Source organism: Bos indicus x Bos taurus, chromosome 15 (assembly GCF_003369695.1).
Source record: "Bos indicus x Bos taurus breed Angus x Brahman F1 hybrid chromosome 15, Bos_hybrid_MaternalHap_v2.0, whole genome shotgun sequence".
Classification (NCBI taxonomy): Eukaryota; Metazoa; Chordata; class Mammalia; order Artiodactyla; family Bovidae; genus Bos; species Bos indicus x Bos taurus.
This window is the reverse complement of record NC_040090.1, coordinates 26,755,181-26,780,738: the sequence shown is the minus strand read 5'-3', so window position 1 is coordinate 26,780,738 and position 25,558 is coordinate 26,755,181. Positions and strand designations below refer to the sequence as shown.

At 37.5% G+C, this 25,558-nt stretch overlaps 1 protein-coding gene across 4 annotated transcripts in view; it reads left to right on the top strand.

The window, feature by feature from the left end:
• ANO3 (anoctamin 3) overlaps positions 1-25,558 on the top strand; it is a 448,326-nt gene that overhangs the window by 335,011 nt on the left and 87,757 nt on the right. For all 4 annotated transcript variants that reach the window (XM_027562801.1, XM_027562800.1, XM_027562802.1 and 1 more), the window contains 6 exons: positions 2,867-2,998; positions 3,560-3,666; positions 6,095-6,150; positions 9,958-10,079; positions 13,962-14,096; positions 22,185-22,281. In XM_027562801.1, the coding sequence (XP_027418602.1) occupies positions 2,867-2,998; positions 3,560-3,666; positions 6,095-6,150; positions 9,958-10,079; positions 13,962-14,096; positions 22,185-22,281 (649 nt within the window). The remainder of the gene's footprint in view (positions 1-2,866; positions 2,999-3,559; positions 3,667-6,094; positions 6,151-9,957; positions 10,080-13,961; positions 14,097-22,184; positions 22,282-25,558) is intronic.

The following is a 25,558-nucleotide window of genomic DNA, read 5'->3' as shown; positions in this document are numbered from 1 at the left end:
AAGCTCGAATCAAGATTGCCAGGAGAAATATCAATAACCTCAGATATGCAGATGACACCACCCTTAAGGCAGAAAGTGAAGAAGAGCTAAAGAGCCTCTTGATGAAAGTGAAAGAGGAGAGTGAAAAGTTAGCTTAAAGCTCAACATTCAGAAAACTAAGATCATGCCATCCAGTCCCATCACTTCATGGCAAATAGATGGGGAAACAGTGGAAATAGTGGCTGACTTTATTTTTGGGGGCTCCAAAATCGTTGGAGATCATGATTGCAGCCATGAAATTAAAGATGCTTACTCCTTGGAAGGAAAGTTATGACCAACCTAGACAGCATATTAAAAAGCAGAGACATTACTTTGGCAACAAAACTGCGTCTAGTTAAGGCTATGGTTTTTCCAGTAGTCATGTATGGATCTGAGAGTTGAACTATAAATAAATCTGAGCACCAAAGAATTGATGCTTTTGAACTGTGGTGTTGGAGAAGACTCTTGAGAGTCCCTTGGCCTTCAAGGAGATCCAACCAGCCCATCCTAAAGGAGATCAGTCCTGTGTGTTCATTGGAAGGACTGATGCTGAAGCTGAAACTCCAATACTTTGGCCACCTGATGTGAAGAGCTGCCTCATTGGAAAAGACCCTGATGCTGGGTGAGATTGAGGTCAGGAGAAGGGGACAACAGAGATGAGATGGTTGGTTAGCATCACCAACTCAATGGACATGGGTTTGGGTAGACTCAGAGTTGGTGACGGACAGGGAGGCCTGGCATACTGCGATTCATGGGGTTGCAAAGAGGCGGACACAACTGAGCAACTGATGTGAACTGAACTGACTGCATTTCATTAGCAGGCATCATTTTTTCCTTCACAGTAAGTGTGTGAAAAGCCTAAGCTGATAATATGATTTATTTTTCTTTAAAAGGTCAATGATGATCTAAAAGTCACTTTATTTCGTTTGTCTAATTTTGTCAGAGATAATAGGCCCTTGAGTCCTGTAGCTTATCAGTGTTTTCTAATTGTCATCAGATGCCTCTTTTATTTGATCCTCCTAGCCACCTAATGAAGTAGGACAGATGGAATTACTTCCTGTTTTTACAGATGAGGGACCTAAAGCTCAAAGACTGGAAATGTTTGGCTCAGTTTCCATACTGGCAATTTCATCCTCTCGCTTCTATACCATTGTTTTCTTCACTAGGCTGAATTTGAAAAGTTAGAATAGTTGCTTTAAAACACACTCAGTGTTTTCACATGTCTGTGCACAAGTGGCTAGAATGTGGTGATGTTTTGTGATTTCAGAGACTTTCTTTGTAGTAAGAAGAAACAAAAAAGACTCTTCAGATAATTTTAATGTGTTATTTTAGGCTAGAAAGAAACACTCTGGTCCCTGAAAAACCAAAAAAAAAGATTTGGCATCTAAATGATAACCTTATTTGGTAAAGAAAAGGTCCAAACTCTTTACGTGCTAAAGTTTAACATCAAGACTTGACGTTTGTTTCAAATTAGGCATGGTATTTTTACCATAATAGACTTTAGTGAAATAATTTCTAAGATACAATCATTGCCTGCAGATTGTCGTACTAAATTTTTTAAAGTTTAAGCAGAGTTGGCCAATGGAGAAGGCAATGGCACCCCACTCCAGTACTCTTGCCTGGAAAATCCCATGGATGGAGGAACCTGGAAGGCTGCAGTCCATGGGGTCACTGAGAGTCGGACACGACTGAGCGACTTCACTTTCACTTTTCACTTTCATGCATTGAAGAAGGATATGGCAACCCACTCCAGTGTTCTTGCTTGGAGAATCCCAGGGACAGAGGAGCCTGGTAGGAGGCCGTCTATGGGATCACACAGAGTCGGACACGACTGAAGCGACTTAGCAGCAGCAGCAGCAGAGTTGACCAAACAAATATTATGAGACATTGTACTTCTCTAGGAAAATATTCTTTCCTGCCACTTTGACTTACTATTACAGAAGAAGCCAAAAATTGCCAAAGATAGACCTCACAGTGTATAAATATAGCACATTTTTATAAGTATAACATAGCTGAGTTCATGGATAGCAGGATGAGCACCACAGAAGCTAGTTAGAAATGCAGGGTCTCAGAACTCAAGCCTGTTGAATTAGCATCTGCATTTTAACAAGATATTCAGGTGATTTAACTGTCCATTAAAGTCCTGAAAGTACAACAAAGGCTCCTTGACTCAACTTTACTTGTTGTTAATAATCAAGTTTAAAGTAAAACACCAACTCACAACTGTCTAGCAATGTCAGTATGATTACTTTCATGGGTGAAGAAACCAAGGCAAGAAGTTAAATAACTTGTCCCTACAGCACCCATAATGCAGAGCTGCCTTTGAACACAATTTTTCTTGATTCCAAAATCCTTGCTGGTCTCATAGGACCTATGGCTCCTAAAACTGAGTGTGTTGAGTATGTTGGAGCCATTTCTTTCTTTTCAGTTTCCATGTTTGTGGAGCCACATTGCTGTAGATTTTCTAAAGTGATCTGTAGCCACACACACACACACACACACATATATACATGTATACAAACAACTTTAATAAATAATCTCACTGGTTTTATTCTTTATGCTTTTTCCTATGTCATCTTTATACATAACGAGTTTCTAATATTTTTCCACAAGACTTTTCTTATGAGGATAACCTAGTTGTCCTGAAGGAATTTAAATAAATGCAAGATTTGGTTTGTTTTGGAATGTATTTCCTTTGTGTGAGCACAGAAATAATACAGGTGTGTGGGTATGAGTGTGGATGTATGTATGTCTTTGGGAAACTCTTTTTCAGAATGATAGTGAAAGGTAGACATTCATGACTCTGGAATGCAACTTAATTCAGTTAAAAAATGTGACCTTGTTCCAGGGTGCAAAAATATTTTAGGAGAATCAAAAAATGGATGTCCCAAAACCCAATGGTTCTCGACAAGTCAGCTTTCCCAGACCTGGAGGAGTCAGACTGCTATACTGGCCCCTTCAGCCGTGCACGGATTCACCAGTGAGTTCCCATATCTTTTCTCCCAACATCTCTTGAAATCACCCTTTTGCTGTTTACATAATTGGCTCTCACATTTATTTCATGCAACTCTTTGTGCATTGGGAGAGTAGGACATGAAGGGAAAGGGAGAAACATTGCTTATCGCTAAAGTACTGAAAACAAAATAAGCTAGCTCCTCGCTTGGAAAGTGCAGGTATGGGGGAATGACATCAATTGTTAATGTGTTCTATTTGGAACCACATTGCTTAAGGTAGTACAAAATTTATGGGAGGCAAAAGACAATCTGTTTTTGTTTCGTGCTCAACAAGAACTATGAGGATATCTAGGCTTCCTTATAAACTGAAAGATATTAAAATGAATATTTGATAATGCCCTGTATTATTTATAACTGTAGCCAAATGATTTTCTTTTAAGAAGAGGGTTTCTCTTCTGATTTACTATACTTTACATGCATTCATTTTAAGGGGAAAAATGCATGGATGACTACCCAGGACCTTATAACTGTTGCTAGATTCTGTGGTCTGCTCTGAATATTAAAACCAACCCCCTTAATCTTCCCAGCTTCATAATTAACAATAAGGACACCTTCTTCAGCAATGCTACTCGAAGCAGAATAGTCTATCACATGCTGCAGCACACCAAATATGAAAATGGAATATCAAAAGTGGGTAAGAACACTAATTCAAAATGCAATATGGTATTTACTTTTACTAATTACACTCAGAAGTATTTTTTGACTACTGAAGCTTTGCCTTCTTGCATTAGATATGAGGATATAATGCAGTGAACAAATTCTCAACCCTCTCTTTTTCAGCCTTTAATGAAAGAAAACAAAATAAAACAAAGCTTTTTTAAGGGCATATGGCAACATGTATTGAAATGTGAAATGTTCAAAAACTTTGGAACATAGACTTTATTTCTTAAAATTTTTTCCAAAGAAAAAAATCTGACTCTTGAATAATGATATATGTAGATATTTGTCCACTGTGGCTTTATAAACAGAAAATAGAATAGAGTACTCTACTCCAGTAGAGTAATACTGGAGATACTTTGTCCACTAGGTTATATCCACATAATGTATCCATTAAAAATGATGTGATTTGATTCACTCAACTCAAATGTATTCAGCATCTATTATACTCTACATATTATAAAAAGTATATTACATAGACCCTTTACTGATGGAGATTGAGAATTAGTATCAGTTCTCTATTTGTTGACTTTGAAAGATAGCTGAAAGCAATTATTAAGTTGAAAAAATTATTACAAAACTATAAATCTAATATAATTCCATTTCCTAAACACAGATGAAAAAAATCTAGACTCTATATGAAATATTTTAGAGATTATCTCTGAAAGGTGAGATTATACCTAACTTTAGCTTTCTAAACATCTGTGTTGTTTGAATGTTTAGCACTGTGCTATAGTATGTCTGATGCAACAGAAAACTGAGAAAGTATCACCAGGGAAAATTAAGTAAAATTGCAAAGTTTACACAGAGCAAAGCAGAAAACAGCAGGTATCAGATGAGCTGGCCATTTGTTAGGGTGAAAAAGATGGCTGAAGAAATAGTGTTAGTCACATTCTAAAAACTTGTAAAAATAAAGAGTTGATAGCCAATGGAAACTTGTATTAATATCTACTAATTTGCATTCAAATAGAATGCCACATTAGTAAAATGAACTATGTTTCAAGTCATCCAAAGAGGAATGTTCAGATTTTGGTTCTCTTCTGATTAATAATTAATTTATTATCTAGCAGTCAAAATAATTAATTTAAGCACTAAATCTTTATTAAAAATTTTACAGTTAATCAGATGTTTTCTAAATAAGAAATATAGAGAAATCCAGACTGTAAACTACAAATGTGTCTAAATGATAGCACTATGTGCTTATGTAGTCTTTAAAGATAAAATTGACATTTAAATGATTCATGCACTTTGTCAAACATGCAATAAACAGAGAAGGGTATAAAAATAAAATTTAAAAATTGGCATTGTTACAAAATAGTGCTAAATTTACGTACATACATATATATCTCATAATTAGAATCATCCAATGTTTACAATTTTCTGTCCTTTTCAAAATTACCATTATGTATATTTTCTCAAGCCCTTAGTATGCCTGAAAACATTATTGTAAATAGCTATAAATACTCTGTTATAAGCATTCATCAAACTGCAGTCATTTACCAAGCCCTAATATAATTGTTTGAACGCTAATAATGAAGCAATTCCCTAATTTTGATGTATCAGATCAGATCAGATCAGTCGCTCAGTCGTGTCTGACTCTTTGCGACCCCATGAATCGCAGCACGCCAGGCCTCCCTGTCCATCACCAACTCCCGGAGTTCACTCAGACTCACGTCCGTTGGGTCAGTGATGCCATCCAGCCATCTCATCCTCTCTCGTCCCCTTCTCCTCCTGCCCCCAATCCCTCCCAGCATCAGAGTCTTTTCCAATGAGTCAACTCTTCGCATGAGGAGGCCAAATTACTGGAGTTTCAGCTTTAGCATCATTCCTTCCAAAGAAATCCCAGGGCTGATCTCCTTCAGATTCTTTACTAATGTAAATGATATTGCAATAAAAATTTCTCCTCAGAAAAGTTTTATCAATATCTAGTCTTCCCAAAACGATATGAGAGAGTCCATTTCACTACACTCTCATTGGGTCAGAAGAAATTTTAAAAAGAGTCACATATTGCTATTTATTCTCTTTGGATCAGCATTAAAGAATTAAACATTTCTTGATACGCAGTCTCCTTCTGAGACATTTTTTCTTGAGGAAAAACAAGTTGTTCCAGGTTCATCTGCCTCCAAATAAGTTGGTAAAAAAATGCCCACATTTCATGATATGGCAAAGTGCCATCTGTTAGCACCTTGCAAAGCTCCATTTATTATTGTTATAAGGACACAATTAGACTCTTAGATTCAGTCTCTTTCACAGTGTCACTGTGCTTGTAGGTGGTACAGCTGTGGAAGTCATTTGGGATATTTTGTTTTAAAATTAATTTATTGATCCAAGTATTATATATGTTGCTTCAGAGGGAATTCTTCAATTAAACTAACTCAGTTAATGTTCTATTCTTCTCTTTCCAGGTATCTGTAAACTTATAAACAATGGCTCATATATAGCAGCTTTTCCCCCACATGAGGTAATTTTAAAGAACAATTTCCATTAAAAAATTTTTTTTTTCTCCTGTTCAATGCTTGGTCTCATTTTCTTTCAGTTAAGTCTAGCTGCCTTATTCCAGGAGGGTTCAATTAAGTGAGTGGCCCTGAACCTTTCTGAGACCCCCATTATAATCTGTGCCTGTGCACTGGTTCTATATTCCTTCTGCAGTTTGCCCTGTACCAGGAATCCCAGCCTCTGAGGGAACGCATGGACGTGGCTCAGCCACTCTGACCAGACTGTTCCAGCATAGAGCTCCAGGCTTGACACAGCTTGGAATTCACACAGCTGTGAAACGGGGCAGATTCTGGTCTGTGCCTACTGCCTTGGGATACCTGAAAGCCCAAGGAAAACTCCAACCGCAACCCTACACCCCATTATTTACTTGATTTTCTGCCAGATTATTGCCTCTTCCAGTTTTCAGTAGGTCATGTTGTGGTAGACTCTGCCTGTTGAGACATAAACGACACCTGAATCAGTTTTAAACTCCCTCCCCCAACACACACACATGCGCGCACACACACACACACATGCGCGCACACACACACACACACATAATATTCTTTTTTAAGGCAGTTTTGCATTTTAAAATAAGAACAAAGTATTTAGGAGTTTAATGTGTGTGTTTTCAAAGCCCAGCAGTCTTCTAGTTTTAAAGGCTGAATTCACAGTCTAGTATAACTCATAAAAGGTAAAATGTATTGAGCACTTCCTATTTGGTACTGAGCTGTTATTTATATGGACTATCTCATTTAATCCTTGCAAACAACCCTTTGAGATGGGCAATAATATTGACCCTATTTTATAGATAGACCATTGAGCCTGAGAAAAGTTAAGTATTAATGGCAGTTTTGAACCTAGGCATCCAGACTTCAATGCTTCTTTTCATTATAGTATACCTACTGATATTAGGAATAGAAATAATGATAGCAGATAATGTGTTAGAGTGTTTCATACAACAGGTCCTGTGCGTGAATATTCCCATTCATCTGACAGTAACCCTGGAGAGGAGATATTATTTTGCCCTTGCAGAGAGACAGAAACATGGCTCAGAAATTAAACACCATGTCCAATATGACCTAGTCAGTAAGTGGTAAAGTGTTTGGAGTGTGAGTCCCCACAGGAGCTTCTATAGCACATCGTTTGTTTTCTTATTTTAAATACTTTGTCTACCTAAGTAGTCTGTGTTCTGACAGTTTTTATTTTTTGACAGTTTCTTATGTGAAATTTGGAACCTATTAGGAATAGGTTGGAGAAGGAAATGGCAACCCACTCCAGTATTCTTGCCTAGAGAATCCTGTGGACAGAGGAGCCTGGTGGGCTGCTGTCTATGGGGTCGCACAGAGTCGGACATGACTGAAGTGACTTAGCAGCAGCAGCAGCAGCAGGAATAGGTTGTAAATAATGGTCATTTTCCCATTTATTCTTGTAATTTTGTAGAAAAACTAATATATGGTACACATATACAAAATTATGGGTACACATATACAAAATGACAGAAAACAATATTGTTGAAATACAGGCAATGAAAATATAGCGGCAAGTCAATAAAATGGACTCAGGAATTTCCTATTGATTTTGAAGGCTATTACTGGAAGAAAGAAAAGCAAAGCTTTTTTAGAGGAAAATGGAGTCAATGGACTCTTTAATTTGAATAAGGGCACTCACAGTTTTAGACCTCCACAGTTGAGATTTATTTTTTGCTTACAAAAAAGACAATAGCAAGAGGGGAGAAAGAGACATTCCCAGGGAAATTTGGCACAAAAATGAAGAAAGGGAAGGAGAGGAGTATATATATGAGAAAGACTGCCTAAAATATAGGTAGAATTGATAATCCCACCAATTATGAGTAGTGGAGACAAGAAAAGTGTGTTGGCTGAATGAGGGGGCTGATCATGGAAAAGGTATGGATCAAGGAGTGTACATAGTCCTGTGAAAAGGGATGAAAATACATGGTTGAGCAGGAGTCTGCACTTTGATCCGTTTTCTCTTGCAGTGCTTCTCATGTCACTGTCATCCCAGAACTTGTGGTTCATTGAGATTAATGAGTAGAAGTCAGACAATGATGTACTAGAGATTCTGAAGGTTAGCATCTTAAATCCAGGAAATGCCTACATCTGACCATTGAGGCTGGCAAGGAAAGTCATGTATTTTAGAAGGATTATCAGGAATGATTTAAAGAAACCTGAGATTTTGAGTTACCTTCCCATCTCAGGGCAAGCTATCTTAATGGAAGTGGATGTCTTAAGCATCTTGATCTTTCCTCCCATCTACTTAGCTTCCAATCTTTAAGCACCTTGGGTTCCCTTAGGGAAGAAACTTTTGAGACTGCACACTAACTGTACGTCTGCTTTTACCTGATTAATTTATTTTGTTAGAAGTGATAGTGAAACGTGAAAGTAGCTCAGTCGTGTCTGACTCTTTGCGACCCCATGGACTATACAGTCCAGGGAATTCTCCAGGCCTGAACACTGGAGTGAGTAGCTGTTTCCTTCTCCAGGGGATCTTCCTATCCCAGGGATTGAACCCAGGTCTCCAGCATTGCAGGCAGATTCTTTACTAATTGAGCTATCAGGAAAACCTGGAAGTGAGAAAAACAGAAGCAAAATCCATATGAACTTCTCATTTCAGCCTTGAGGCACCTGCAGACCATGAATCAGGTGCCATTTTTTCTTCATAGGATCTCACAGCCCTGATTGTCTAGAAGGAGATGTTAGTTTGGCACTGTTCAACTGCCAGAGTATAGCAAACTTCTATAAAATTAATTAACAGTGATTTTGTACTTCTTATGTGCCTGACATTTTATAGCTATACGCGAAGTGGGTCCTCACAAAACCTCTTCTATATTGATATATCATCAATATTTATTATCCTCATAATCTAAGTGAGGTAACTGAAACATGACTTGCTTTAAATTTTCATCAAACATGTCATAAAAGTAGAATCACACATCGAAGTGAGCAGAGGAACTTCATTAAGTTCTGTGTCTAAGTTTTGATTCAGAAAATAAAATTATTATATCTATTGTCCTTTTTTATTATAGAAGCAGAGCAGTTCAGGCTTCAGGGAACACTTTCTTCTAAAAGACAGATATATTCTATGTTTCTGAAACTGCATATGACAGATTTTTGAGAGGCGATATAAAGAATTTTAAAACACAATTCCATTTTTGGAATATCTTATCTAAAGTAAGTTTTACAAATTCTAGAATTTAAAAACATGGCTAAAACTGGTGACTTATATCTCTTTTACTTTAAACACTTTTAATTAAAATACAGCTGATTTATAATATTATATTAATTTCATGTGTACAGTGTAGTGATTCTTTTAGATGGGGAGCACTTATTTAATGAACATTTACTCTTTTCATTAGCTTCTATTAATGAAGTAAATATTTTCTGGGAGTGGATAGCTTATCAAAGCAGAATAAGACTCAATTTCTGAACTAAAGATTAAAGCAATTTCTCTCGATGATGAAGACATTGTGTTTATTAAAAGACCTTAGGTTTCAAACAAACCTAAAGTCTAATTTAAGTAAAAGGTATTTCATTGGGTTAAAAAAGGAATTTAAGAAAAGTTTTAAAGAACTATCAGAATATTTTCAATAAAAGATAGATATATAAATGCATTTACTGCATCACTCCAGTGATGGGTTTATGTTTATAATCCTGGAGCTTCCAATAAGTTTTTAAATTATTCTGTAAGAAAAAAAAAAAGCAAAAGCAATTCCTAGTAATTCACATTTCACTAAAAGAATGTGTATCAACTCATTTTATCTTATTTGTTTCAGGGAGCCTATAAAAGTAACCAACCCATCAAAACCCACGGACCTCAGAATAACAGACATCTATTATATGAACGCTGGGCACGCTGGGGAATGTGGTACAAGCATCAGCCCCTGGATTTAATCAGGTAGGTCTTGGGGATAGATCAATAATGGAATACATATAATGCTGTTTTCTCAGCATTGTCTTAGATTTAGAATTATTTTCTTTACCCACCAAATCATCTGTATCAGTCAGGGTTGAACAAGGGAAAAAAAAGGCCACTATGCATCTTTTCAATAAAAGAAACAATTTAGGGAAATTAAAAACAGCAGACAAATGCTAACGACACTTAATGCTGGAGGAAAAATGGGATGAAGTGTGTTTCAGAGCTTAATACCTGAACCCTTTGGTAGGAGCGTTGCTATTGATGATGAGGACTGTCTGCAGAGATGTGAAGTGTTGAGAGTCAAGCCAGCAGAGAATTATAGGTGGCTCAGTGGTAAAGAATCTGCCTGCCAATGCAGGAGACACTGGAGACACAATACGATCCCTAGATTGGGAAGATCCCAGGGAGGAGGGCATGACAACCCATTCCAGTATTCTTGCAGGAAAATCCTATGAGCAGAGGAACCCGATGGGCTGTAGTCCACCAACTCATAAACAGTCAGACATGACTGAGCATACACACAATTCACAACAAATTATGGCTGCTCTGGGGAGAGCCCTGAGAACGGCCAGGAGAGGAGATAAGATACAAGCTCCTCCCATCCTTCCACCTCTGAGACTTTCAGTACCTCCTAGTGTGACTTAGCAGCAATTTACAAGGGAATCTGTATGATCTACTTCCCAGTGAAAGAAGGACAGGCAGAAAATAGATCTGAGAACAAATAGAAAGGTGGCCAGCATAGCATCTCTGCATATATTTATCTTTCAACAAAGATTTAATGAGTGTCTATTTTATTCCAGGAGGTATAGCCTAGTGAGTAACTGCTCACAACTTGAATTGGTCTTGAAATAGTATTATATTCACAATTTATTTTATTTTGATGGAAGATGATTTGTTCTTATTTTTAAAAATCAGGAAATATATATTAAAGAGACTTACATCCCCAGCTAACTAGAAATATTTATAGGATAAAATTTTTAAATAGCATTCATATTATAAGATTATATGTGTTGATGAGATGTTCATGAATTATAAATATCAAGAATAACTCAAAACCGTATCATTGTCCTAATAGGAAATGGATAGAATGGACAGAATAAAGGGAGAGTTTGAAGATAATTTAATAAAAGAATTTAACATACAGACGTGTAATATGGTCAAGAGAGCCACGAGATGATGATGAAGCGTCTGCGTACTGGTGTGCATGTGTGCTCAGGGGCTCAGTCGTGCCCGACTCTTTTTGACTCCATGGAATGCAGTCCACCAGGTTCCTCTGTCTATGGAATTATCCTGGCAAGAATACTGGAGTGGGTTGTGATTTCCTTCTCCAAGGGGATCTTCCTGACCCGGGGACTGAACCTGTGTTTCCTGTGTCTTCTTGCATTGACAGGCATATTCTTTACCACTGAGCCGCCAGAGAAGCCCAGGTGGAAAGTGAGGGAGTATCAGTTCATTTTCTTTTTTTATAAACAACCATTTCTAAGCACGTGTTTGTGTTTGTTTTCATTTTAAGAATGAACTCTATCATTTTAGTAGCTAAAGCCTTTTCAGCCTATTTTTCCAAAGAAAATATTGAAATCTGGAAAAAAATACATTTAAAAAAATGGTCTGCTACAAAACCTGCTTAAGATAGCTGTGTGACTTTTTTTCCTAATGTCTTTCAATAGACACTGGAAGGATTTAAGTGTAAAAACTAAATGGAACAATTCACTCTAAAAAGAGTTCAACTTAACATTCATTTTTATGATAAAAGTTATTTCAGCAGCGGAATCCTATCGTCAAATGAAACGTAGCACAGACTGTGCTGTGCTAAATTGCTTCAGTCCTGTCCGACTCTTTGTGACGCTATGGACTGTAGCCTGCCAGGTTCCTCTGTCCATGGGATTCCCCAGGCAAAAACACTGGAAGGGGTTTCTATTCCCCTCTCCAGGGGATCTTCCCAACCCAGGGATCAAACCTGCATCTCTTAGGTCTCCTGCATGGGCAGTGGGCTAACGCCACAGGGGAAGCCCCATAACACAGGATACCAGTATATACAACATAAAAAGAGAGTGACTCCAGTTGAAGTGTGATGGCATGACACCAATAGCAACCCCCTGTTCCTCCTTGCCCTGTTGTGGTTTTAAAGAAATTGAATAGAGCTCCTAAGAGATTGTGACTACCCATGTTCTAGATTAAGGATATTTTCATTAGCCTTCTTTGCTTGGAACTAGTTTCTTCTCTTGAAACAGATCTGAAATTTGCTATAACTTAGGTAATTGCACTCTTGTCAAATAACGTCGTTGCTCCTCTTAACCATCGATAATGTATAATTAAAAATCTTGGTATAATACTCTGTGTATGTAAGGGTTTCTGTCTGTGCAGTCCTCTATAATCATCATCATAAAAATGTTAGTAATATGTGCCAGAACTGTACTCCACCCCACAGAACACTTGTTTGAAGGAACAAGTAGCTTTGTTAGAATACCTGCTAATATTATAAGCTTCATTTCAGAGTAGAACACTTCCATTATAAAAGAAATAAATAGGCTTTTGATCTATGTCTCCTACGAGAAATCAATGAAAAAAGCAAAAAATTAGATAAATGATGCTCAGTAGAGGATGATTTCATGTCTACACTAGATAGAATACACACATTTTAGTTGGCACAGTACAGAGAATGGAGTAGAAAGAGGATGATTTTTGAGAGGGAAGTCTTACTGAAGAAGAAAAAAAAATAACAAGAGAATTTTCTTTCCAGTAAGAATTTTTGCCCAGAGAGGTATTCCCGAATGAACTAATCTCTAAAACTAGTACTGGGACAGAACTGTGTTAAGTAATCATTTTTAGAAGATGGAGACCAAACACCAGTGCAGAATTCAAGAAATTGTCATTTCTTACTGGTGCCTTGTAAATTGTGAGGGTTAATATTGGCAGTGACATGGTGAAGAGCAACTGAGAAGTTGTTGGAACCATCTTGTTCATCTGCTGTGTCCATATGAAATGTTAACCAAGTAAAGGGAAATAAAATACATTCATTCCCTTTGTTTCATCCAACAAAATACTTCCTGGGGTGGGTGCCAGTGAAACAAAATACAGGTCCATTTTCAAGTAGCTTGTAGTCATAGGGGGAGGGTAAGGAATGGGGGAGTGACAGGTAATGGTCATGAAGTTTTATGAGTTTAGGATACTGAAACGTGGGTCAAGGGAGTGTGGGAGCAAGACCAGGGACATCTAACCCAGGTTTGAAGTGAAGTCAGGGCAGGCTTCCTGGAAGAAGTGATATAAAGGACAGGATAAGTATAAGCCAGATAGGAAGAAATGTAATCTTCCAAAGTGAGGAAACAGCCTTAACCAAGAAAAGAGTCATGTGCTCCAGGAACGGCAGAGTTGAATTTTGTTGAGGAAGATGTGTGACAAAATTGTGCAGATTGTGTCTGGCATGAGGGAATCTGGCCAAGAGTGCAGATGGAGACTGAATTCAAGTCTGCTTTCAGTAACTACCCAGAGGGAGACACTTTTCTAATTTATGCCAAAGCAGTATGGTTTAGCACAGCTCTGTGTGGGGGAAACAAAAAGGATTCTACTAAGAGGATGAAGAAAAGCAAGAACTGGCTTATGAAAAGCTTTATGAGCCATGTTAAGAAGTTTGACACAGAAATAAATAGATTTTGCAAAATTGCTCCTATAAAGGCAACATTCAAAACAAACTATTACCATCACTGGATTTATTAAGCAAGACTATTATGATATCCCAGACGGAGCTGAGGAGGAACTGAGCTGGAACCTCAAATGTTTATCTGAAAGTCATATTAGGTGCGGCATTAATATCTGTAGTATTCCTTAGGTTGCCATAAGCTAAGAATTTGCTTTCTCGCACAGGCTGTACTTTGGTGAGAAGATTGGATTATACTTTGCTTGGCTGGGGTGGTATACTGGAATGCTGATTCCTGCAGCCATTGTTGGCTTGTGTGTGTTCTTCTATGGAATATTAACAATGAATGCAAGTCAAGTAAGGTAAGCTATTAACAGACTTACTAAACAGCTTGGCCTTCTGATTGGATCAAAACTTTATAATAATGCTGATTGAAAAATAAATGATTTTTTATTTACAATAAAATTTGTACTACAATTTGTTTTTATTTTTGCAGGGGGGAGGCACCGTATAAAGGCCATTCCTATTTTTTATATGCAGATTATCTTGGATAAGTTCTAAGACTGTTTCTCTTTATGCCAAATTTCTCTTTCTAGTACATAACTAATAATAATTCAACAATGCAATAGACCATTCTATGTAATTTAAATTTGCATATAGTCTTTGGTAGTCTGAAATACTCTCTCAATATAGTAATTCAAATAATTATAATAGATACAATTCTTTAAACACTTAAGATATACAAAGACCTTCCAAGCACACTGTTTCATTTTATACAACTTTCACTACCAGCCTTGGAGATGAGTTTTCCTTTCAGCACCTGAGCGAATCTTACATAGCTCAAGATATCTGAACAAAATGTTGTTGTTTATTGCTTAGTCATGTCCGACTCTTTTGTGATCCCATGGACTGTAGCCCACCAGGCTCCTTTCTCCGTGGGACTTCTCAGGCAAGAATATTGGAGTGGGTTGCCATTTCCTCCTTCAGGGGCTCTTCCTTACCCAGGGATCAAACCTGAGTCTCCCAGTCTTCTGTATTGCAGGTGAATTTGTACCATGTAAATCCTATCCTAAGTGGTCTCCTGTCATGACAACATAAAGTTACTTTCTACTTTCTTTTTATTCTCTAAGGGAATAGAATTTATAAAAGATTTTCGCATCAACTTAAAGTATCAAAATGGTAGTAAATAAGATTTTGAGAAATAACAAATGTTTATCAGAAGGATGGTTTTTCTGTTAAAGTTTAAATGACTCAACATTTGGATATAGAAACAATATAAAATTATTCAAGCTTCCCAGGTGGTGCAGTGGTGAAGAGTCTCCCTGCCAATGCAGGAGATGCAAGAGATGTGGGTTCAATTCTTGGATCAGGAAGATCCCAAGGAATAGGAAATGGCAACCCATTCCAGTATTCTTGCCTGGAAAATTCCATGGACAGAGGAGACTGGCAGGCTACAGTCCAGAGGGTCACAAAGAGTCAGACACAACTGAGTACTCAACACATACAATGATACTATTCAGCAGAAGTAAGTCACCTTGGCATTAAAAAATCCTCTTAATAGCGTGTTCTATTTACTGTGCCAAAGGGACTTCATCAAGTTCAACCTTGTATGATACAATTCAAAATATGATAAAGCATTTTTGCTCCCCTTAAAAGCTCAGTACTTTTTTCTCTTTTGGTTCATCTTTTAACCATGGCCATGCTACTGGGTGGTAATCATGACAGTTAATGGGACCATAAAATGCATTTCCTTGAATTTTCTTTGTATATTTGTGTACATGCACACATACACACACGTACACACTGCATTATAAATAATGCAGATATATTTGCGTAACAATTTTGCCTAAAAACAAAATATTTTCATTGTTCCAGAGTTGAAGCCTATTCCATAACCAAATTCCTTGATTTGGTATCTCAGAATCCCCTTGTTCTTCAGGAAGGCCAAATGGTAATTAGCATGAAAACAAACACCTAATGTTCAAAAGCATTTCTTCTAGTGACAGTCTTTCTTCAGAGTTTTGCAAACTCAGCACCAGTCTAGAAGGCAGCATCCTCCTGGATAAACATGCACCCACTGAAGACATTCGTCCCCCTTTGGGTATTTCTTTATATGCTGTTTTTGCATTTATTGCCTTTACTTTCAGTGTCAAACCCTATAAATCACTGCCAAAACTGATTTCAAGGAATTTACCCCCTCAGTTTTCTATTAGTAGTTTCACAGCTTCAGCTCTTAAGTTAAATCTTTAATCTATTTTGGGTTAATTTCTGTATATGGTGGAAGATAGAACTGTAGTTTCATTCTTTTGCATGTGGATCCTTCTCTTCTAACACCATTTGTTGAAGATACTGTCCTTTCCTCATTGAGTATGCTTGGCTTTTTGTCAAAAATTGGCCACATATACATGGGTTTATTTATGGTTTCTCTATTGTGTTCCATTGATCTATGTATCTGTCTTTATGCCAGTAATGTACTGTTATGATTATCATACCTTTATAATATTGTTATCAAAGGTGTGATGCCTCCAGCTTTGTTCTTTCTCAAGATTGCTTTGACTGTTCGGGATTTTTGTGGTTTCATAAAAATGTTAGGGTAGGTTTTTCTGTTTCTGCGAAATTACCATTGAATTTCTGATAGAGATTGCATTTAATCTGTAGATCTCTTCAGGTAGTATGGACATTAAACAGTGTGAAATTTTCTAATTCAAGAGTACAGAATATCTTTCCATTTATTTGTATCTTCTTTAATTTCCTTTGCCAATGTCTCATAATTTTCAGTGTATAGAGCTTTCGCCTCCTTGGTTAGGTTTATTCCTAAATGTTTTCTTATTTTCTATGTAATTTTAAGTGGGATTTAAAAAAAAATTTCTCTTATTGATAGTTTTTTGTTAGTATATATAAACACAACTGATATTTGTGTACTGATTTTATATCCTGCAAATTTATTGAATTCATGTTTTAGTTATAGTTTTTTGATAGAATGGGCTTCTCTGATGGCTCAGCTGGTAAAGAATCTGCCTGCAATGTGGGAGACCTGCGTTTGATCCCTGGGTTGGGAAGATCCCCTGGAGAAGGAAATGGCAACCTATTCCAGTATTCTGACCTGGAGAATTCCATGGACTGTAAAGTCTATGGAGTTGCAAAGAGTCAGACGTGACTGAGGGACTATCACTTCCCTTCACTTAGGGTTTTGGAGACATGGTCTTTTAAAATGAATTGACAAGAGCAGAAAATGATTTTTAGGCAGTTAGCTACTGTTCAAATTGATCCCATGGAGAACATATTCACAAAGTTTTCCCAAGTGATGTAGACTTCCTCCTCCACACTTTTGAAGCTGAAAATGAACAAAAGGCAATGAAAGAAATAGATTTTCTGTTCCTATTGATTTATGTACCAATGAAGAAAATTAGACTCCTTTTGTATGAGATAAGTATTCTTTAACCTTTAGCACAAGGAGTGTTTTAAACTCGCAAACTCTTTTCTTCTGTGCTTTATGGTATTATATTACTGCTACTTCTGTCACACTATAATTAAGACCCTGTCAGACTTACTGTTCTAAATCAAGGTAAGCATCACTGAATATCTTGACTTTCAAAATTTCACGGGACTGAATTTTTCCATTCAAGGTGTCAGACGTGGTTAAGTTGTAGGTGTTATCATGGCATGTGGGTGGAGGACATAGGACTTTTGAGTTGCTTTGTTTCAGTTTTATTTTAGTAATCTCTTTCTTGTTTATTGCAAGGTAACAAAATGTTAAAAAGCTAAAGATTAGGTTGTATTATGTTTCTACCAGTTGTGTTTATGTAAATTAAGGTCATATTTCTTAACTGCTCTGCAGTTAATTGTTTATGTGAAAATCATGTTCAGATTATTTCTTGTATGTGCATGTACAAGCATATATTTACATGTATATCGGTCTTACACAATCAAAGGTCATCAGATTTGTGTCAGGTAGAGCACATATTATAGGAGTATGAAAATGAACAAGCAGGAACACATGGTCCCTTCTTCTCAGGCTTTGGGTTTCAGGTCCAAGGCAAAGAGCAGAAACAGCTTTCTTGCCTCTTTGGCACTAGAACTCACCAAGAAATATCAGTACTGGCCAGGTTTTCAAAAGCTGTTGGACCAGGATTGAACCCCTGTCTTAAAGGACCTTTCAAACCCTCTCCTGACAACCTCCTTAGCAATAAGGGCTTCATCGGCTTATCAAGTGCCTATGATGTGCCAGGCACATTATCAGTATTCCTGAAGTAGTATCCCACTTGGCTATTATCTCCAACTAGAGATGAAGAATTGATCCTCAAAGTGGTAGATGACTTGGGGGAAATATCTAGCAAGTTAAACCTATATCTAATTTTTTAAAATTGCAATAAGAACACTTAAGTGGGGCTTCCCTGGTGGCTCTGGTGAAGAATCTGCCTGCCAGTGCAGGAGACAGGGGTTCAATCTCTGGTCCAGGAGGATGTCACATGCAGTGGAACAACTCAGCCCATGCATCGCAACTATTGAACCTGTGCTCAGATCCCAGAAGCCACAACTGCTGATCCCATGTGCCACAACCACTGAAGCCCATACGTCCTAGAGCCCACGCTCTGCAATGAGAAGCCTGTGCGCTGTAACTAAAGAGCAGCCCCTGCTCATTACAACTAGAGAAAAGCCCATGCAGCAAAGAAGACCCAGCACATCCAAAAATAAATAAATGAATAAATATATTTTTTAAAAGAACGCTTAAGTGCACAGGTTTCCCTGGTGGCTCAGACAGTGAAGAGTCTGCTTGCAATGCAGGAGATGTGGGTTTGATTTCTGGATTGGGAAGATCCCCCGGAGAAGGAAATGGCAACCCATTCCAGTATTCTTGCCTGGAGAATCCCGTGGACAGAGGATCCTGGTGGGCTCCAATCCATGGGGTCGCAAAGAGTTGGACACAACTGAGCGACTAACACACACACAAATGCACACTGCAGTATTGTTAACTGTAGGCACAATGTTGGACAGCATATCTCTAGAGTTTACCCATCCCACATAACTGGTACTTTATACTATTGAACAGCAGCTTTCCATTTCCGCTCCATTACTCCCTGGCAACCACAGTTCTACTCTGTATCTATGAGTGTGTTTTTTAAGATACCTAATATAAGTGAAATTACACAGTATTCATTATTCTGTGACTAGTTTATTTCACTTAACATAATGTCCTTCAAGTTCATCCATGTTGTTGCATATGGTAAACTATCCTTCTTTTTTTTAAGGCTAATATTCTGTTGTATGTCTATTCCACCTTTTTATCCATTCATCCGTGAATGGATATTTGGGTTATTTCCATACCTTGGCTAATGTGAATAATATTGAAGTGAACCATGAGGTGCAGGTATCTCTGAGACCTTGGTTTCAGTTCTTTTAGATATATACCCAGGAGTGGGATTAATGGATTAAATGGAAGTTCTATTTTTAATTTTTTGAGGAACCTTCGTATTGTTTTTCATAGTGGCAGCACCAATTTACAGTCCCACCAACAATATTCAAGTGTTCTAAATTTTCTACATCCTTGCCAACATGTGTTGTTTTTACTTTATTTTGTTTGTTTTGTTCGATAATAACAATCCTAACAGGTGTGGCTTAGCATCTTATCATTTACTTATTCCTTGACAATTATATATTATTCTAAAATCCATGTTTTAGTCATGTTTCCAAACTTCCTTCCTTTAAACCTACTTTCATATTATCAGATTTCCCCAAAATGGGCATCACCACACATCTTATTCTGTACTTTGCATGTTAACAGAATCACAGGAAGCATCAAGAGCCTGGAGCAGGTCCAGGCATTCACCCCCAAATGGACAAATTGCTCCCGCCTCCCTTATGGATAGAGGTGGTAATTATGATAAATTGGTGATAATTATTATTTCCTTTGAATTAGCTTTTGATGTGTATTTCTAACAGATAGAAGACAAAAGAAAGCCACATTTTAAGCAATGCTTTGTATCATGTTGTGCATAGTTGCTAGTTGCTCAGTTGTGTCTGACTGTCTATGGGATTCTCCAAACGAGAATACTGGAGTGGGTTGCCATGCCCTCCTCCAGGGGATCTTCCCAATCCAAGAATCAAACCCATGTCTCCCGCATTGCAGGTGGATTCTTTAACATCTGAGTCCCCAGGGAAGCCCAAGAATACTGGAGTGGGTAGCCTATCTCTTCTCCAGGGGATCTTCCGACCCAGGAATCTACCTGGGGTCTCCTGCATTGCAGGTGGATTCTTTACCTGCTGAGCTACCAGAGAAGCCAGGTGTATATTAGGAAGAAATTAAGAAACACTTTGGGCACTCTCTCTCCATCTAGTGGTTAAGTCAAAGAACGCTGTAATCATCTCAAATTCCATATTTTAGGCTAAAAAATGTTGCAAAACTTGTTTAGTGGGGTTTTTTGTGTGTGTGTGTTATCTGTCCAGTGGAACTTTGAGCAGCTTATGGAAAATGAGTTTGATAATTCTAGACATAAAAATAAGGCTCAGTCTGATGACTAGGATCCTAGACTGGATGCTTTGATACATCTGTGCTTTTGTCTGATTATTTGGAAGGTGGGAAAGATGATGTAATATAAACCAAATTTAATACCATTCTAGTGTGAGAGTTCAATACAGGGCACATTATACATTTTTTAAACAACGAATTATGATAGCAAGCCTATTTTCATAGGAATTTTCTCCAAGAGGTGGGTTAATTCTTTTTTTTATTACTACAAATTAGTAGTATTAGTAAGAGGAAGTATAATCATCTCTCTTTTTTTCTGAGCTTTAAAAATGTATATTTTACCTGCTTCCCCCTACTTCACATAGATATCATGATTACTAGCAATAAGATGTATGTGAAAGTGGGAGAATTATAGTTTATATAAGACTCGTCATACCATCATCATCATTAGTAAATTAGTTTTTGGTAGGAAAGTCCCCTGTAATGTGAAATAAACGTATCCCTCTTTCAGATGAGTTGTAGTTGATGGAGAACTGGACCTAGAATCAGGAAAACCTAAACTCAGTTCCTTCAAGTATCTCTTGTAAGCTTATGACCTTGAACAAAGCTCTTAAACATCAGCTTCCTCTCAGCTGTGGAGAACATTATGACTGCAGGAGATTGCATTGAGGACTAAACTTAACGGACGTGAATCCATTTTTGGTTACTGTAAGGCTTTGCATTACAGTATAGTACTATTATTTACTAGTCATTTCCACTTTGTCTTGAGTTTGTACACATCCAGCATTTGAAATAGATATGCATTATTTTTTTTCACTTTGAGTTTATATATTTTGAAAACAGCAAAAGTTTTATTAACAGTTGTATTTCCAGGCATAGTTTTAAAAGCCTTTATATTACCTTCAACATTTCTAGAGCAGATTTACTTAAAGACAATTTATTAAGGGGATACCAAATGGGAAAGGGCCAGGTACGACAGATAAAGGCACAAAACATCTAATAACAGTTTCTGTGAACTCTCAGATTGTGAGTCTTTTGAGAAATTGTTATTGATGCCCTGCTCATGTCATGATGTCATCTATAAAGTATGCTGAGATTTTTGAAAGATAGCAATAAACTCAAGAAGCAAATGTTACAAGGTTACATTCTATTGGAGGGTATCGTATATTTCAGTAATCCGTATTGCACTGATTGACTGCAGTAGGGGTTGTGGAATTATATGAATTATGGGTGCTACTCATTTTGGTGACTGTAAAGCAGTGAGAACCAGGGGAAAGGTCTACAGACTTGAAAAATCAGCATGCTGCTGCTGCTGCTAAGTCGCTTCAGCCGTGTCGACTCTGTGCCACCCCATAGACGGCAGCCCACCAGGCTCCCCCGTCCCTGGGATTCTCCAGGCAAGAACTCTGGAGTGGGGTGCCATTTCCTTCTCCAGTGCATGAAAGAGAAAAGTGAAAGTGAAGTTGCTCAGCCGTGTCCGACTCTTCGCGACCCCATGGACTGCAGCCTACCAGGCTCCTCCATCCATGGGATTTTCCAGGCAAGAGTACTGGAGAGGGTTGCCATTGCCTTCTCTGAAAAATCAGCATAGTCAGATGTGATTCCAGCTCAGCCACATCCAAGCCTGTGAGCTGGGTTAAAATATTCTTAGGTGTTCCTCCCAAGATTGTCCTACATGCCATGAAATCAGGTGGAAAAGTATCCTTGTAACAAGGCCCCACAAGTGCCTCCTGAGTATAAAATTGGCCTATTATCATGAAAATATCTTGGATCAGAGATTTATTAAAACAAAGAAGCAAACTCAGTATCACAAAAATTCTACAAATTTGGGTGGGAGTCATTCAAGTTCTTCCTCCCCTGTCCACCAGTATTTCCATTTCTTCTTTTCCTTCCCACCCTACTACTTCCCATAGGATTGGCCGTAGGGGCTAAGCAGCTTCCTGAGTGTGGAGGTTCATGCTTTCTTTTTCTTTGATTTCTTAAGCCAAGAAATTTGCAAGGCCACTGAAGTCTTCATGTGCCCTCTCTGTGATAAGAACTGCTCACTGCAGAGACTCAACGAAAGCTGTATCTACGCCAAGGTCAGTGTGGACCCTCACATTCCCCTCCCTGCCCTCTACTTTTCCTAGGAACGTAGGCAGTAAAAAGTCCTCTAGCAAACTGCTTTCTACCAAAGTTAAATGTTCCCAAGAGTTTCAACAAACAGTGTCATTGACAACTGAATAAAACATCACTCTGTGGCAGTTATAAAAAGGATGTATTTTATTAGAATATCTGTCTTCCTCTGTTTATATAAATGGTTATTGCCATCACAGACATAAAACATCCACTTGGAATGATATCTAGATTATTTTTTTGGAGAAGAAGATTATTTCTTCTTCAGTGGTAAAGTTTGTATCTTCCCATGAAGACTCATGAAGTCTAAATACTTCTAATTTGACAGAGAAAATCAAGTTTTCTTAACATACCTGAAGTTCTCAAATTTTTTCCTATTAGAATCACCTGAAGAGTTTTTTAAATTCCTGAAACCCAAGCTACATCCAAGAACAATTAAATTAGAATCTAGTTTTTGGAACCTAGGCATCAGCATAATTTAAAAACTCCCAGGTGATTTCAGAGTGCATACAAGTTTGAGAAAAGTGTACTTCAATTATATAATTATGAGTACTCATTTGTAAAATGGTTTTATTAAAGTATAGTTAATATGTAATAAAATGTACATATTTGAAGTATATAAATGAATGTGTTTAAATACATATATATGCTTTTGTGAAACTACGGCCACAGTCAAGATAAAGTAACATATCCAAAGGTTTCCTCGTGATTTCTTGTAATCCCTGCCTCCCAAACCCCACCCCTGGGCTCAGGCAAACATTTTCTGCCATTATAGATAAATTTGTATATTCCAGACTTTTATGTAAATAGAGTCATACAGTGTGTGAATTTTTTCTAGTTTCTTTCACCCAACATAATTATTTTGAGGTTCATCCTCAAAATAAATGTCATAACATTTATCAGCAAATCCTCTCTCTCTATTGCTGAGTATTAATAGTATTGCATGATATGGCTATATCAGAATTCAGTTATCCCTTGATCTTCATAATTAAGATGAATCTTAATAATTATTCATTCATATTAATAATCTGGGGGGAGGTTAAGTTGTTACAATTTTAAATAAAGGTGCTATAAACATTCATCTACAAATGTTTGTTTGGACAAGTATTGTTATTTCTCTTGGGTAAATGCCTAGAATAAAAATTACTAGATTTGATGATAGGTAGATTTTTATCCTTCTAAGACATTGCAGAACTTTTTTCCAGAATTTCTACACATTTTACATTTCTACCAGTGATGTATGAGAGTTCTAGTTTTCCATATACCCACTAGTTCTCATGATAGTCTTTTTCATTGTAACTGTTCTAATAGAGCTTTAGAGAGAGCTCATTGTGATTTAGTTACTTGAAAATTATTTGATTCTTTCGGGTCTTGCTTTTAGGATTTGTGAGTTAGCCTCACATCAGTGCTCTTTCTAGCACTAATTCTCCCCACAAATCTTTCTGTGCACTCTCCCCAGTGAAGTGTGAATACTGAGGATTTGCAGTCAGGCTAACAGGCCCTACCCCTGCCTGAATCTGAGCTCCTGAACCCGTTTCCTCTAATGCTTTCAGGGACTATGTCTGCAGCCAGTTTCCTCACGAGTGCTCTCTGTCTGGCTTGTCCTTCTGTGCACTCTTGTGACTCTTTCAGGCAACCGTAATGCTCACCTCCATTGTTTCCCACCTCTTAGGAATCACTGCCCTTCATTGTCTCACATCCAGTCTTGAAATCTGTTGCATTATGTATTTTGGGAATTATTCAGTTATTTCCAGAATGTGGGTAAAGTCAGTCTCTGTTACTTCATCTTGTTCAGAAATGCTGTGCTAGGTCACTTCATTTGTGTCCAACTCTGTGGACTGTAGCCTACCAGGCTCCTCTGTCCATGGAATTTAATAGGCAAGAATACTGCAGTGGATTGCCACACCATCCCCCAGGGGATCTTTCTGACCCAGGGATCAAAACCACGTCTCTTATGTCTCCTGCATTGGCAGGCATGTTCTTTACCGCTAGGGCCACCTAGGAAGCCCAGTTCAGAAGTAGAAGCTTGTGTATAATCACTTTTGACAAGGGTGAACATAAAAACAAAAGCCACTTAGGATCCTCCTAGGAGACCAAAACTTACTAAAATTAGCTTCGGAATTATTTTTCTTAAATGCATGTTATGGGGAAAATCTGTTTTGTTTATAATTTAATTTCTGAAGTGTGCTTAGTATTGAATTCTCTCAAATGTTCCCCAAAGATATCTTGTTTTGGGAAGCATTTTCTCGACACTTTTTATAAAAGCCAAGTATATTAGAGTCATTTGATGTATAGACACATGTCCCTCCCTTTGCCCATGCATTTCAAAGATACATGACAGCCTTAGGGACACCAACAAATCCAAACACTAAAGATAAGAATCATATGTGGCAGAGTGATAAAGTGAAGAAGCTATCCAAGGAAATGCTAAATCTAGGGAGCTATTGTAATTATGTGGTATCTACATTCCTCTGTTACCCTGGAGAAAAGAGTATATGTAGGGGTAGGTATGACTCAGGAAGATCTCACTTAGTAACTATTATCAGGTAGGTAGAAATGTTAGCTTGCAGAGGAGAATATTGCCTTAAGGAACAATGCAAGAAATAAAACCCACCAGGGTGAAATCTTCATTATGTCTTGTATTTGATCCTCTGGTTAAGGTAAAATGTAGTTACTTGATTTACATTTTAAAAATCAGAACTACTCTTCCTTCATTGAATGGAAATAAACATTTTCTTTTAAAATCTGTTGTATTTAAACACCTAGAGGTTACTAGAGGGACAGTGTCATAAATAAGAGAAGAAATTTTTAGCAAAGAAACAAGCCCACCAATCTAAAATCATCTAGTCACCTGATCACCTAGCCACCTCATCTGCTGCTGCTGCTGCTAAGTTGCTTCAGTCGTGTCCGACTCTGTGCGACCCAGCCACCTCATTTAGAAACTGGTAAATTCCTTATGGAATCACTGCTACTTGTGAAAAGTAGCAGGACATTAAATCTGCCATATTTTACATGTAATTATTGTGCATAAATAAATAATATGCACATTTAATCATTCCCTTAATAGTGTCAAGGGTGTGTTTCAGGAAAAATGTGGTCCCGTTATATAATAAAAATTATATCTAAGTACACTAACATTTTCTTTGGTGATTATTTTAGGTTTCGATACTTAAAAGTATGGGGTTGAGAAATATTTGCAATTAAGTCATTGCAGTGATATCTGCATATTCTTCAAAGCACAGG